Genomic DNA, 14912 nt, shown 5'->3' on the forward strand with positions numbered 1-14912 from the left:
AATTTAGGACATTCTGGGATTGGGTTTTGCTTACGCTTCCCTCAGCGCCAATTTTCTTTAAAGAAATCAGGTAATTAACAGCAATAATCATAAATGAACAACAGCGAATATATTTTGCATTGAGGTATTTATGCTCAAAACCCACAATAAATTAATTTTCGATTTGACTACCTAGTTGATCTTAGAATTTTTTATATTTTTTGCATAGGAAATATTGAAGAAAGAGTTCCATATTTCGATTACTTTTTATCATTATCTGGAACCTTAATTTTATATTGAGCCATCACTGGGAAATGATCGGACCTGGTATGATTCTCCAGCGAATGGTATGCTAAAACATCTATATTTTTATTGGTTTCCGATTTGTACAGTACTCGATCTGTCCAGGATGGCCTTCGTTTTAAGTTATATGTGCCTTCATCCACATTTAGTTTGAAGGTTGGTGCGAATTTGATCTTTCCTTCTTGGTAATCTTTAAATATTTTCCCAGCATCTTTAGCTTCTTTTAGTTGTTCATTAGCCAACAGTTCATCATAATCTTTCTTTTTAATAAACTTTTCTATTGATTCAGGCGTGTACTTATCTTTTTCCACAATGCGGAAATTTAAATCGCCTAACCAGAATATGAAATCTGATTTCGGGGTACATAATTTCTCCCTACCTTCGTTGATTTCCTGAAAAATAAAAAAATAATAATGTAATGGCCAAACCGTGACGTAAATCAAGGAAAACTGGTCACAGACTCTTACGCAGCAAATACAAATACAGCAATTCTGATTAAATGAGAAGGATGATTAATTTTTCTCGAAGATAAAGTAATTTTCTTTGACATCCTGGAGGTCCTGCTTTGCTGGCTATCAATTCCTTTATTAAGGAAAAAATTAAGTCAAGGCAGTGCGAAAGTACTTGGACATTCCATTGAAAATTGGGACATCTTTTCCGGGTTCTCAGACATAGAGAGCATACAAGAGTAATGAGACCCTGCTTCCTGAATCAGTAGAGTTCCATAGTACCCAAATAGGATTTATAGCTATTTACGGTATGCAGTCAACAAAGTGTGGATCACAAATGATCGCCTCGGCCTTGGCAGAGGCATGTGAAACGTTCATCATTTGCATAAGATTACTAGTACAATAACTCTAACAAGGCCAGGACGATCGTAGTACTCTTGAAGAACAACTTCGAACTGATTAAACCCATGAATCGCATGGTCCCCTGACACATGGGCCTGTGTGTTTATTGGAAGGAAGAAACACCTGTACAAGTATTGAACACCTTTTATCTGAAGGGTGTACATGGACGAAAGTTCAATTTTTTGGAGAAGAGAAACTCATCCTTCCAGGAGACCCAAACTTTCAAGGCCAAACACAAGACCTGCTTGATTGAACCTGATTGATGCAATCCTAGATCTCGTGGGGCACGGTAGCGTTGGCAGACTGATCCAATCAGAGTCTAAACTATATCCAATAATTAAATTAGACAATTATGTTTAAAATGCAGGATTCATGTTTCCTACAGATGTAGGAGATAAAGCCGTTTAATCTCAACTTTTTTTTTAGGAGTTTCCTCAAAGCTGAGATTTTCCTCAATCAAAATTGTGTGTAAGACATTCTTTCCATCTCTCTGTCACTTGCATCCTCCTCTCGCGAACCATTTCCTTGTAGTAGGCTCTCCGTTAGCAAGTCCCTCCATGTTTGCTTGGGTCTCCCTCTTTCCTTCTGCCCTCCACCTGCCATTCCAACATTCTCTCTCTCTCTCTCTCACTATATATTATAAGTACGTATATATATATATATATATATATTAAAAACACACACACTATAAATATATCTATCTACAACGGTTTGATATGATTAGAAGACATAATTACCTTGTAATCCTTGATTCTTGATTCTTGTCCTTTATCGTGTGCATGGAAATGTGCATTAACAATGCAAAACATTAGATCATGCAGCTGGAACTTCATGATCACACCACCTTTATTTCCGTAAAGGCCGGCCATTCCTGTCGTTACCTCATCCACTGCTGCATTTTTCAGTGCCCATGCGCTATTTAATTTTACAAATACATTTAACACTATGCCCAACAATGCCACCGATTTAACCTGTAATCAAAATAATTGCTTTAAAAATAATAATAATAAAATGCATAACTCCCTTTGACGAATTATCTGTGTAGAATTAAACAAAAGTAGAAATCCTGGATCAGTCCCACCGTAGGGAAGGTTCTACAAGCCATATTTTTACAAACACAAACCCCCTTGAAATAATGCTTGGAGGTTATTCGTAATAAAATATTTATTAATCAGGTAGTTAGCTTTCTAAATTGAAAAGAAACTTATTGGAATCGTCTTCTTGAAAATCTATTATAAAAAGCGAACATATTCAGAAATAAGATCTTTGATTTAACCGATTATTTTCGTAGACTGACGTTAATTTTTATTGATTCTGGATAATAAATGGATGAAGGATTTGAACATTGTTTTGAAAGGGTTCTCCAGAGTTTGGGATTTTTCGAAGATCTCCCAAAAATATCTTTCAAACAACTTTAAACAACAGCAACAACAACAAAAAACTTAAAAATATATTGTTACATTATTCTATACTGTAAAATACATCATAACTGAAACTGTATTTTACTATTATCTACACTTTAAACACTAACCATCTCATCTGACTGTAACCTGCGAAGAATAGAACGCTTTTAAGTGGAAAAACGTGCGAGATATAGGTGAAGGAACAGCTTTTCAGTTAACCGAGTTCAGAAGGCATCTCAGAATTCGCCTTCCTTTAATCCAGACAAAGTAAAATGTTGAGTTTACTAATTATTAAATGGTTTTGCATTTTTTTAATTGGCTTTAACATTTTCTTAATTTTATAATCCATGGATTGGCATAAAGGCCTGTCACTTTTATTTAAAACTTATTTCAGGATTTTCTTTGTCAGAATAATGTACGGTTAGGTAAGCCATATTACATTGAAGTACATTTGAACTTCCGATAAAATAAAAAGTGTTTAGAAAAGTAGTTAACCGGATTTGGATTTTCCGAATAGATTCTCAATAAAGCAGCTACACCGTTTCTCTCTAAACTCAAGACATGAACTTCACATTCATGGACTTATGGTTTTATAGAAACTTTTCTCTGCAAAAGTTCAGATTTCTAAGAAGACTTAGATTTTTCGTTTTGGAGCTATCTACATTCACAACTGAATTAAAATGTTTTTAAAGACCATTTCTTTGATCTGGGATTGGTCGTGAAATAAGGTTTTACCTAAAAAAACAAACCTGTATTTGGAAAATTTAGCGTAATCTTGCGAGTAGCAGTTGAAAAAAATTTATAAATAAAACCATCAATGCATTAAAAATTGCTAAAATTAGATTGGACTTACTTTCTGATAGTTGCTTTTTAAAGTTTTTTCCATAGTCTCAGACCATAACTCTCCAGTAAGGGCGTTGCTTACCGCTTTAACAGCTGACATGGTCACCTCTTGCAGACCGACTATTACCATATCCGGCAAGTTTTCGTATTTATCTGAATTCTTAAGTCATAAGATTACTTGTAAGAACAAAAGTTTTAAAATAATTTAACAAATTGATATCGAATTAGAATGGTGCAGAATAATAATTTTGGAAACGTATTGGTTAGATATATTCAGGGTTTTTTTCTCTTTGATAGCAGTAACATTAGTGCTGAAACCATAGGATGGATATGTGGTGCTTTTAAGAGCTTTCTGTTCTATATTGCTTTAGGAGCTCTATTTCTGAAGAACAAGAACACAGTTAGAGGGGGAAAGATAGAAAAAACACCTTTTCCTCCAGGCTGCCATCCTCATCTCAAGTTTCTGAAGGAAATTGGCTTAGATTCTACGCATGTGCACAGAAAATTATTGGACATTTAAATTATTAAGTCACAAGTAAAAATTACTAAACATAGAACAATGATTTTTGGAACAACAGTATACCAGTACAGTACTGAAAGTTGTCTCTGCTGGCAGCTGATGAACAGCTGAAAGTGATATATTATACGGAGGCCTTTTGGAATAAGAGGAATAGACCGGACAAGGAGAACTAAAAGAACTTTAAAAAGGAGAATTTTTCGGTTCAGGAGTTTCTAAAGTAAAGTCCACCAGCCAATTATGTCAAATATCAGGTAAACATGGAAGAACCAATACCCAAGCCTAGCGTGGGCTATTCCAACCAGTCGACGAAGGGATACATTATTTATTTCAAATTTTCACAACTTCCTTCCATTCTAAGAGTAAAGATACTGTTTTCCACAGTTTTGATGCTGAGAAGTTAATTTGGGCGCTAATCATGGGGAAGAACATTTATGTCCTCCCAAACTATGATTTTATGATTCAGACGGGTTACTATTTTATATAATACATAATATTATATTATATACATACTTCCTTTTGATTTACACGGGACTTGGAAATGTTTTATGGAAGATAGATTACATTTTTACCTTTTTAAACTATATATATATATATATGCGTAAATACAGACTATATGCGACAAATACGTAAAAATGCAAGTAAAGTGTAAAAAAAGACGAAAAATAAATAAATACGTTTTTACCTGTCCTATTAAATTGGTAATTGTTGTCGGCTTCCTTCCGTTCACATTCCAAGTGGCAACATGGATCCTGCCAAGTAGAAAACAATACCAATATTTATTAGTTCAGCATGATTAGTGATAGCCAGAAAGTCGTTTGGAAGTCTGGAGAGATTGGTAGCGCCTAGATCCTCTCCCAAATGAGTAATGAGTAATGAAATACCGGCCACTCTGTTAATGACCAACAGAGCATTATATTAAAAATGCATTTGCTAGCTAGCCCTAACTACTTTTCTACCCCAAAAAGCTTAAGGACTGAGATACTGTAGCATTCTCCGTAATCTTCGCTAGAGAGTAGGATGTCCAACAACCACCCAAGATTCATCCTCCCAATCAGCGCGAATTTAGGTAGAAGGCATCCCAGATTAAAAACCTAAATTTAAATGTTAGACCCTGGTATTTTTTCGTGACTCCTGTTACAGAACCGTAGGGAAAAACTTGGGCGACGGGAGTGCAGCTTCTTCCCACCATTGCTTCGAAAGAGGAAGTATTCTAAATGAATTCTTAAATCGAGAAAGGAGTGTTCAGAAAAGATTTGAAATTAAATGTCATTAATAAAATTAAATGATTAGCAATTAAAACCTTCTCCAATAAACTGTCTTTTAATATTCGACAATAAGTTCTTACGTAAAATCTCTTTCCTTTGCAGCTAAACCTACACAGGCCAATATGATTATGGTAAACACTGGTAAGATTAACACTTTCATCTCGGTGACCTTAACAAGTGAAATCTACGGAGTTTGTGGCCAGCGACACACGATAGATCCCTTTGCAATCACAATCTTACAGTCTGTTTTCCTAACTGTCTATTATATTCATTAATTTCGATGGCTAAAACATACAATTAAATTGAACATACAATTAAGTAAAAACACACTAACAATACGTAAAACACTTGTATCTGGCACACTTGAGTAAACAATAAACCTTTGTTTTTTTAATTTTTCCAAACTCTTTTTTATTTTTCTAATTAAGTGTTGCTTAATCATCATATTGAAGTAAAACGCTACTCGAACAAACGAAGTCCAAAGATTCTAAACCTGCACTGAAGGACACAGAGTAGGTGCCGAAGAATTTATAGTGTGGTTCTTACCTGGTCTAGAACGGAGCCTCCGTGGTGTCTTTTCTAGTTAAGCAGCCCTTCCTGTCAAATGTTGGCTTGAGAAGCAATTTTCTTCCTCAAAAACTCTCTGTACGATAGTTGTTCTTAGGAATACCTTTCTTGGTTCCCAATCTGCTGAATTGATTGGCAGATCATTTGAGGGATGCTGCAGCCGAGTTCTCTTACCTAGCACCAGTGGGGTACAATTTTTTTTTTAATAAACAAGCTTGTTTCCACCTCCAGCTATGTGTAGTTCTCCATTCATTTGAGATTAACTATTTCTCATGCTTGGAAGTCTCGCCTTCGGCTGCTTTCGGAAATCTATAGATAGTAAAGGTAATGCGCGCAAGAAGTAAATCAGATGGTAATTTTCTTACTATTGCTCTGCTATTTCCCCCCTCATACAGATTTAAGTTCTTGGACCAATCAGATCGTAATTAGTGCTTTTTTGCTCTTCTGCGTAACGTTTACTAGATTCTACATGTTTGCATTTTCACGCTTCATTCAGAAAGTAATTGAATTGTTTCTACAGTTTATGAATGACATAATTTATGGCATCGTTCTTGTAGGTTAGTATGGGATTCATTCCCCCATCTTCAATCCCTATCTCAAAAACCTTACCTTACCTTGCCTTAATGGTTGTTTGTGCTTTTTAGATTCCTAAGAATCTAAGAATCTAAAAGCGTTCTAAGAAAGATATATTCAAGCTCACCTGGGAACTACACAGCCCCTTTAGAAAGGTTTCACAAGATAAACAGGGTTGAAAGAATGATGGGTAAATCAGCACTATGGATTTCTAATATCCAGCGCATTTTGATGTACGTTTTTGTTAGTTTGTTCCATTAATAGAGCCTTGATAAAAAGGAGCATAATATTTTTGTGATTTACTTTTAATTAAGAGCCCTCATAGTGTCTCATTTAGCCTGCTTTTAGAAGCAGTTGTCAGGGGAAATATCCCACGAAGATGCTAATCAGATTTTGCCACCCTAACTGGAATAGAGCGAAATGTTTTAGATTTGCGGAATTGTAATCGATGACTAATGGAATTTGAACCGCATAAAAAGCCACTGTTTATTTTTTTAATCCAAAGTAAAAACCAAAGTGAATATTCACTGTTCAAATTTACTTTTTTACCGTCCTATTTAAGAAAATATTTATTTATTTACAAAAAAATACACGTATTTACATGTTATTACGTTGTACGTGGTAAAAAAAAAATGTAACAGCTGTGAAAAAATTAAAATGGAATCTAAATATTTGTAAAATGTGAGTAAATATGTACGGTGTAAATACTAGTTTATATATTTTCTTATAAATTCGCTTTTGCAAATATTTACACGATTGTTTTGTGATACTTAAACTTTGTGAGTGGAGAAGGTTACAGAGAAAAATTATCGACAAGCGATTGGTTTCTTTGACTGCGGATTCTTTTTTTTACTTGCGCATGCGTATATTAACGATAGCATAACAATCGAGTCAAATTCGCCAGAAATGATTTATGGTTAACCAATTCTGTGTAAACTAAATAACTAAAAAACGGAACGTTACGCGCAATTAAGACTTGCTACAGCGATTTTGTTACCATTATCGCTGTAGATTCAATTAAAGGGCTTTTCCACCAAAAAGAAGGAACGCAGGCAATCCAAAATGCTCGTTGTTCTCCGCCCACCCTTTATAAGAGACACCGGGGCTTCTAGACCAACAAATCCGGGTAAAAATTGCCGGATAACGGTACAATAAACTAATAAAGTAGCAACAGGACACTAGGGGGCATGGCGACTCAATCGCCCAGTGCACTGAATAAACCCAGAAAGTTCGTAATGATTACCAGCTGCCACAATCTTCGAAAGGTAAACATCACCCGAAGTCGAGGCATTTATTTTTAGAATAAACGGAACAGTGCCGCTCAATCTCATTGGACTCACCACAGCCGGCGCGAATTGGCGACTGGGTAAGGCCATATTTGAAAACATGGTACCCTAAATTCGCATGACCACTCAACACCTGAACCAACTGGCGGATCCAACCATTATCCCAGCAGATACCGAGGTTTTTGTCCAAATCCTTCATAATCCTGTATAATCCGTCTTTCTGAAGCGATTTTTCCCATTTTTGGGATTTTCTAGGAAGTTTCCTTCAATGATTTTCTTTGGACTTTTTATTTACTACAGCATGGTCTACAATTTCTATTCGGAACTCCTTTTCATGAAAATTCATCTGATCGGGATCGAGGTTAGGTTACGCCACATTTGTTTAAGGTATGGTCCTTTCATATATAATATCTCCTTAACAAAAACTTACAGTTTAAAAAGTTAAGTATAAGGGTTGATTAAACTCACTTTGTGAACCTTTTGGCGTTTAATCAACCATTATACTTAACTTTTTAAACTGTAAGTTTTTGTTAAGGAGATTTTTGTACCTTTTGGATAGATTTTCCTTTTTGTCTATTTTGCAAAGTTACATTATCTGCTTTACAGATTTTCTCAAAATTAGGAATGTGCAATACTTTCATACCATAACCTGATATGTGTTAAGTCGTAACCGTAACTACCACTGGAGAGATCTTTTAAAAGAATGCATAGAGTTGCGGTCCCCAAAGAATCTGCAAAAACAATTTTCTTGAGAAAACGTTTCGATTAAAATTGTAAGGTATTTGCACTTAAATTGCAAAATTAAACTGCGATTACCGTTCTTCTCCCTAAAAAGCAAAGAGGCAAAGATTTCGAATCGAATGACAATTCATTTACGTAAATAGGTTCACGCGTCTATAAGAACGACTTTCTCTTAGTAAGTATAAGAGCATGATAGCACTTTAGAGTCACGTAGGGAAACTTTAACCGTTTCTTCGTGCCAAACTTTATCAAAATGGAACTAAGCGTTACAGAAATATTAGTAATAATCGTTTTAAAGGTTTGACTTGCTTGGGGCAAACTCCTCTCCTTATGAGGTCCAGCGTCGAGATTTTTAAAATGTAGATTTATTCAGAATTTTGAACCACATTCTTGAAAATCGGTTCACGCGTCGATAATTGAAACGATTGCCATACTTCCCCTTAACAGGTGTAAGAGCGGAACGTCACTTTAATTTTACGTAGAGGAGCCCTTGCCTGCCAAATTTTATCAAAATCGAGCCAAGATTTACAGAGTTATTAGAAATAAAAATTTTGGAGGGGGCCTTACATACATGGGATGTATGTAAATGGGGCTAACTCCTCTCCCATTCGATGTACAGCGTCGAGACCCCCAAAAGGCACATCTACATAAAATTCTGAATCGAATTACACCTCATTCATTAAAATCGGTTTGCACGTTTAGGCGCGACGCAGTTTAAAAAGGTAACAATAACAACAAGAACAATTTTTGAAAATGACCATTTTTCTCATTTTTAGCAACTTTTTTCTCAAAATCTATCAGATCTGGGTTGTTGCAAAAAAATTGCAGTTATAAAGGAGGTTTTGCCCTACATTTTAAAGAAAATTTGAGAATTTTATATTGTATAGAAAAAGAGAAAAAAATGTCAAATTTGATTGTTTTTCAACATTACGGTTTTTCGTGCAGTTTTTGACGATCAACACTTAAACCGGACAGTTTTAATTAAGATTTCTCTGATATAAAAGAAAAATATTGCTCTCATTCTTTATTGTAACATGCCAATCACATATTAGATTGCCTTTAAATACCAAACTGATGCGCATGAGGATATTTTAGGGAAGAAGATAACGGAAAACGGATTCAATAATATTTATATTTTAAAACATTTTCTACATTTATGTGGTAGGTCGATTATTTAAGTACTTATCAGCTAAGCAATACAATAACTTTGTTTAAAAAAAGAAAAAAATGAATATTTGTAACATCTTTACTAAGTACATCTTCATAAGTAATTAATTATACGACTTCAAGTAAATGTGCAGAGAGAGGTTACAAACAAAGGCAAGTCCAATGGTGAATATCCAGTGACCATTCTATTACTTTCGCTAAAGTTCTTTTCCCGACATATTGGTTTTCCTGGAGGTGAATTTGGCTAAAAGTTTCGGACAATAGATTGTGGATGAAGAGATAGTCTGCAGTGAGATGTGTTGGTTGGGACTTTACTAGATCGTGGACAAAAATTCTTTTAGGTCACCATGGATTACGATTTTAGAGTCGCAGAATGGACCATCAACTAACAAGTCGGAGTATTTTAGATTGAATTCAGCTTAGGTTAGTTCGCTTTGTGGTTCTATATAGTCCTAATCAGTGCATCCAGACGGGTGCTTGGCAGTGTTTTTGGTAACCTATGTTGGAGAAAGTTCGTGTATGTGTAGAGTTCGCATTTAATGTTCGAATTGGTGAAATGTGGGCTGGAGACCTACCATTGTCCTCTGTTGTAGCCACTTCACTGTATATTCTTTTGAACTAAAGTAAAAATACTGCAGGAATGGTACCACAGAAATATACCCCATCAAGAGCATAGATAGTAGAAATTTCTGGAGGCAGTTTTGAGGTTTATGAGCATAAACGTGTTTGTTTTCTCAAGAAATTAATTACATTTTCACCTCATTTCTTAATAAATAAAGCCACATGTAAAGAAGGTTCCGCCCAAACGTTATTTTTTCATTTTAACATTTTGTTAGGAAATCAAATACAATTCCAAACAGCAAGTTCTCTATTTCAACTTTCACGAGGAAGAAAGTTTTATTGCCAATTACAATCATAGATTAAAACGCACTACACATTAACAAAAACTTACAGTTTAAAATGTTAAGTATAAGGGTTGATTAAACGCCAAAAGGTTCATTTCATTAATTAAAACTGTCCGGTAGGACAGTTGTATAAGGGTTGATCATCAAAAACTGCAGGAAAAAGCGTAACGTTGAAAAACACCCAACTTTGACAATTTTTTTCTCTTTTTCTATAAAAGATAAAATTCCCAAATTTTCTTTATAATGTAGGGCAAACCCTCCTTTATAACTGTAATTTTTTTGCAACAACCTAGATCTGATAGATTTTGAGAAAAAAGTTGCCGAAAATGTGCAAAAACGGCATTTTCAAAAATTGTTGTTGTTCTTGTTCTTCTTCTTCTTCTTCTTGTTGTTGTTGTTGTTGTTGTTGTTGTTGTTGTTGTTGTTGTTGTTGTTGTTGTTGTTACCTTTTTTGTAAACTGCGTAGCGCCTAAACGCGTGAACCGATTTTCATGAATGAGGTGTCATTCGATTCGGAATTTTATGTAGATGTGCCTTTTGGGGGTCTCGTCGCTGTACATCGAATGGGAGAGGAGTTAGCCCCCTTTATGTAAGCCCCCTCCAAAATTATTATTACTAATTACTCTGTAAATCTTGGCCCGATTTTGATAAAATTTGGTAGGGTGATAGGGTTAGGGCTCCCCTACATAACATTAAAGCGACGATCTAATCTTACACTTGTTAAGGGGAAGTATAGCAATCGTTTCAAATTATCGACACGTGAACTGATTTTCATGAACAAAGTGTCATTCGAATCGAAATTTTGTACAGATTTGCATTTTAAAAGTCTCGACGCTACGCCTCATAAGGAGGGGAGTTTGCCCCACCCAAGTAAAGCCCTTTCTAAAACTATTATTACCAATATTTCCATAACGCTTAGTCCGTTTTTGATAAAATTTAGCACGAAGAAGTGATTAAAGGTCCTCTACGTGGCAGTGAAGTGCCATCGTGCTCTTACACCTACTAAGAGGAAGTCTTGCAACTGTTAAAATTATCAATGGGTGAACCGATTTACATCAATGAATTGTCGTTCGATTCAAAATCTTTGCCTCTTTGCCTTTTTGGGAGAAGTACTGTATTCGCAGTTTGTTTTTCTTACTCCTCTTAAAAGGAAGTACTGAAATCGCAGTTTAATTTTGCTAGTTACGTACATATACCTTCCTATTTTATTCAAAACGCTTTCTCAAAAAAATTGTTATTGAGGATGGCAACTATAATCATTCTTTATAAAGATCTCTCCAGTGGTAGTTACAGTTCCGACTTAACACCTTTTCAGGTTATAATGATAGAATTGCTTATTCCAAATTTTAAACAAATCTGTAAAGCAGATATGTAACTTCGCAAAATAGACAAAAATGAAAATCTATCCAAAAGGTACAAAAATCTCCTTAACAAAAACTTACAGTTTTAAAAGTTAAGTATAAGGGTTGATTAAACGCCAAAAGGTACACAAATCAGCTAGTACCCAACATTTCATTCATGCTCAGTTCATATAATTTAAGTAATTTTGCTGCATTAACTTTTCCTTCACATTTTTTAGAATTTATTAGATATCACAGACCCTTATGCTGGCCAGTTCATTCATAATATTATTTTGTTATAATTATGATAAGATGTATATTATATCCGTTTTTAAATAGGTACTTTATTTTAACTCTATTCCGAATTATTCTTCGGATTTAGCTTTAATTTGCCCTTTATTCTGAGATGTCACATATATACGATATATGCAAAAGTAGAAAAAGACAAAGTTAGAGTCGGCTACTGTTTAAATTTGAATCACGGATTTAAAAGAATATTTCAGTCTTGAATTCGTCTTACCGAAATATTCGTGAGCACAAATAACACACAGTTAATAACAAGTAGATTATTCAACATTATTTATTCATTTCTCAATTGTAATTTAATTTAGACCCCCTAATTTTACTTATAGTAAAATACTGAAATAATTAGATGTCCTAAACGTATGCATATCTCATTTATTTTATATTACATGTATACAACATTGTGGGAAGAACACCTAGATTGAGAATGTAATTGAAGAAAACCATATTATTTGCGATAAAGCCAGATAATTATTACCTTTAATTATAAACGTTTGGCTACTACATAAAATAACAATTACTTTAATCGAAGAATGAACTTAAACAGACGATTTAAAAAAATAAATAAAATAAAATAAATAAATAAAATAAACAAAATCATTGATGTATGTTGATGTAAGCATTTTTTCAAAAAGTTTTTGAATTTTTTAACCTGTAATTAATAGTTTGATTATTATAGATTAATATTAATAGATATTAAAGTCAATCTACAGTGCTACTTGAACAAATATTTTGTAGATAAATATGGCCAGCATAAGGGTCTGTGATATCTAATAAATTCTAAAAAATGTGAAGGAAAAGTTAATGCAGCAAAATTACTTAAATTATATGAACTAAGCATGAATGAAATGTTGGGTACTAGCTGATTTGTGTACCTTTTGGCGTTTAATCAACCCTTATACTTAACTTTTAAAACTGTAAGTTTTTGTTAAGGAGTAGTTAAGTAATTCTACTGCATTAATTTTCATTAATAAGTTATTTTTTAGAATCTATTAGATGTCACAGACCCTTATGCTGGCCATTTTCGTCTACAAAATATATGTTCAAGTAGCACTGTAGATTGACTGTAATATCTATTTATCTATAATAATCAAACTATTAATCGCAGGTTAAAAAGAAAACGTTATAAAAAATAAAAAAAAATATGAGGCTAAAAAATTCATAAACGTTTTTTAAAAAAAACTTACACCTATGATTTTGTTTATTTTATTTATTTATTTTTATTTTTAAATAAAAATCGTCCGTTTAAGTTCATTCTTCGATTAAAGTAATTGTTATTTTATGAAGTAGTCAAACGTTTATAATCATAGGTAATAATTATATGGCTTTATCGCAAATAATATAGTTTTCTTTAATTACATTCTCAATCTAGATATTCATCACACAATGTTGTATATATGTAATACAAAGTAAATAAGATATGCATATTTTTAGGACAGCTAATTATTCCAGTATTTTACTATAAGTAAAATTAGGGGGACTAAATTAAATTACAATTGAGAAATGAATAATTATTGTTGAATAATCTACTTGTTATTAACTGTGTGTTATTTGTGCTCACGAATATTTCGGTAAGACGAATTCAAGACAGTAGCCTACTCTAACTTTGTCTTTTTCTACTTTAACATGCATGTACATATACAGGGTGTCCCAAGCTATATGGATAACGACTTTTTCTCGGAAACTAAGATAGCTAGAAAAAAACTAAAAAATACGTGTTCCCTTAGTTTTTTGTTAGGAATCCAAATTTAATTTGTAAATTTTTTTCGGTGCATTCAGAAGCGAGATACAGGCACCAACTTTATTTTTTCAAGAGGGAAGGTGCGGTTTTTATTTCAGAAATAGATTTCTCTATTTTTTTAAAGAAAAATTTACTTGAACGGTTTTTTTCTGTGAGCGATATTTTACAAGTTATGAATGAAAACATGATTCTTATAAGAAATGCCAAAAAGATAATATTATAACGGTTTTTTGATAGAATAAGAAGAAAAGTACTATTTTATTATAAATTTTACTCCTCATTAATATTACAGATCATGCTCGAAATGGCCTCCACCATTAGAGATGCATAGACATGCTCTTTCCTGCCAATTGCCCCTTACTGCCAAAGAAATAGATTCGGCTTTAACCGAGTTACAGGCATCTATTATTCTTCGCTTTAGCTCATCTACAGATGCCAACCCAGCTTGATTCTGATGCACCTAGATTTAGAAATGCTTCTAGGTAAGCAGAAATAAGGAAAGAAAGAAAAAAGTTATGAATAATCACCTTGTTTTTCAAGTATCCTCAAAGGAAATAGTCCATAGGTGTCAAATCCTCAGGGCGATTCAGTGGCCACCTCGTTCACCGGATTTGACACCTATGGACTATTTCCTTTGAGGATACCTGAAAAACAAGGTGATTATTCATAACTTTTTTCTTTCTTTCCTTATTTCTGCTTACCTAGAAGCATTTCTAAATCTAGGTGCATCAGAATCAAGCCGGGTTGGCATCTGTAGATGAACTAAAGCAGAGAATAATAGATGCCCGTAACTCGGTTAAAGCCGAATCTATTTCTTTGGCAGTAAGGGAAAATTGGCAGGAAAGAGCATGTCTATGCATCTCTAATGGTGGAGGCCAGTTCGAGCATGATCTATAATATTAATGAGGAGTAAAATTTATAATAAAATAGTACTTTTCTTCTTATTCTATCAAAAAACCGTTATAATATTATCATTTTGACATTTCTTATAAGAATCATGTTTTCATTCATAACTTCTGAAATATCGCTCACAGAAAAAAACCGTCCAAGTAAATTTTTCTTTAAAAAAATAGAGAAATCTATTTCTGAAATAAAAACCGCACCTTCCCATTTGAAAAAATGAAG

The 14912-nt window shown here is 33.7% G+C and overlaps 1 protein-coding gene and 1 long non-coding RNA gene across 3 annotated transcripts in view; one reads left to right on the top strand and one right to left on the bottom strand.

Moving 5' to 3' along the window:
• LOC141462025 (uncharacterized) overlaps positions 1-14912 on the top strand; it is a 177854-nt gene that overhangs the window by 49226 nt on the left and 113716 nt on the right. The window lies entirely within an intron of this gene.
• On the bottom strand, positions 91-5729 carry LOC141461961 (type II inositol 1,4,5-trisphosphate 5-phosphatase-like). 2 transcript variants are annotated; one of them, XM_074143466.1, is made up of 5 exons: positions 5711-5729; positions 4582-4648; positions 3390-3539; positions 1871-2104; positions 91-674 (listed from the first exon to the last, which is right to left on the bottom strand). In XM_074143466.1, exons 3-5 carry the CDS (start codon positions 3507-3509, stop codon positions 240-242), a joined length of 789 nt encoding a protein of 262 aa, XP_073999567.1. In that variant the 5' UTR covers positions 3510-3539; positions 4582-4648; positions 5711-5729; the 3' UTR covers positions 91-239. The 2 variants fall into 2 exon arrangements, with proteins under 2 accessions (XP_073999567.1, XP_073999562.1); XM_074143461.1 differs by lacking the exon at positions 5711-5729 and adding an exon at positions 5245-5450.

This window comes from Rhodnius prolixus, unplaced genomic scaffold (genome assembly GCF_049639745.1).
Source record: "Rhodnius prolixus isolate KJV_2025 unplaced genomic scaffold, Rpr scaffold_1, whole genome shotgun sequence".
Taxonomy (NCBI): domain Eukaryota; kingdom Metazoa; phylum Arthropoda; class Insecta; order Hemiptera; family Reduviidae; genus Rhodnius; species Rhodnius prolixus.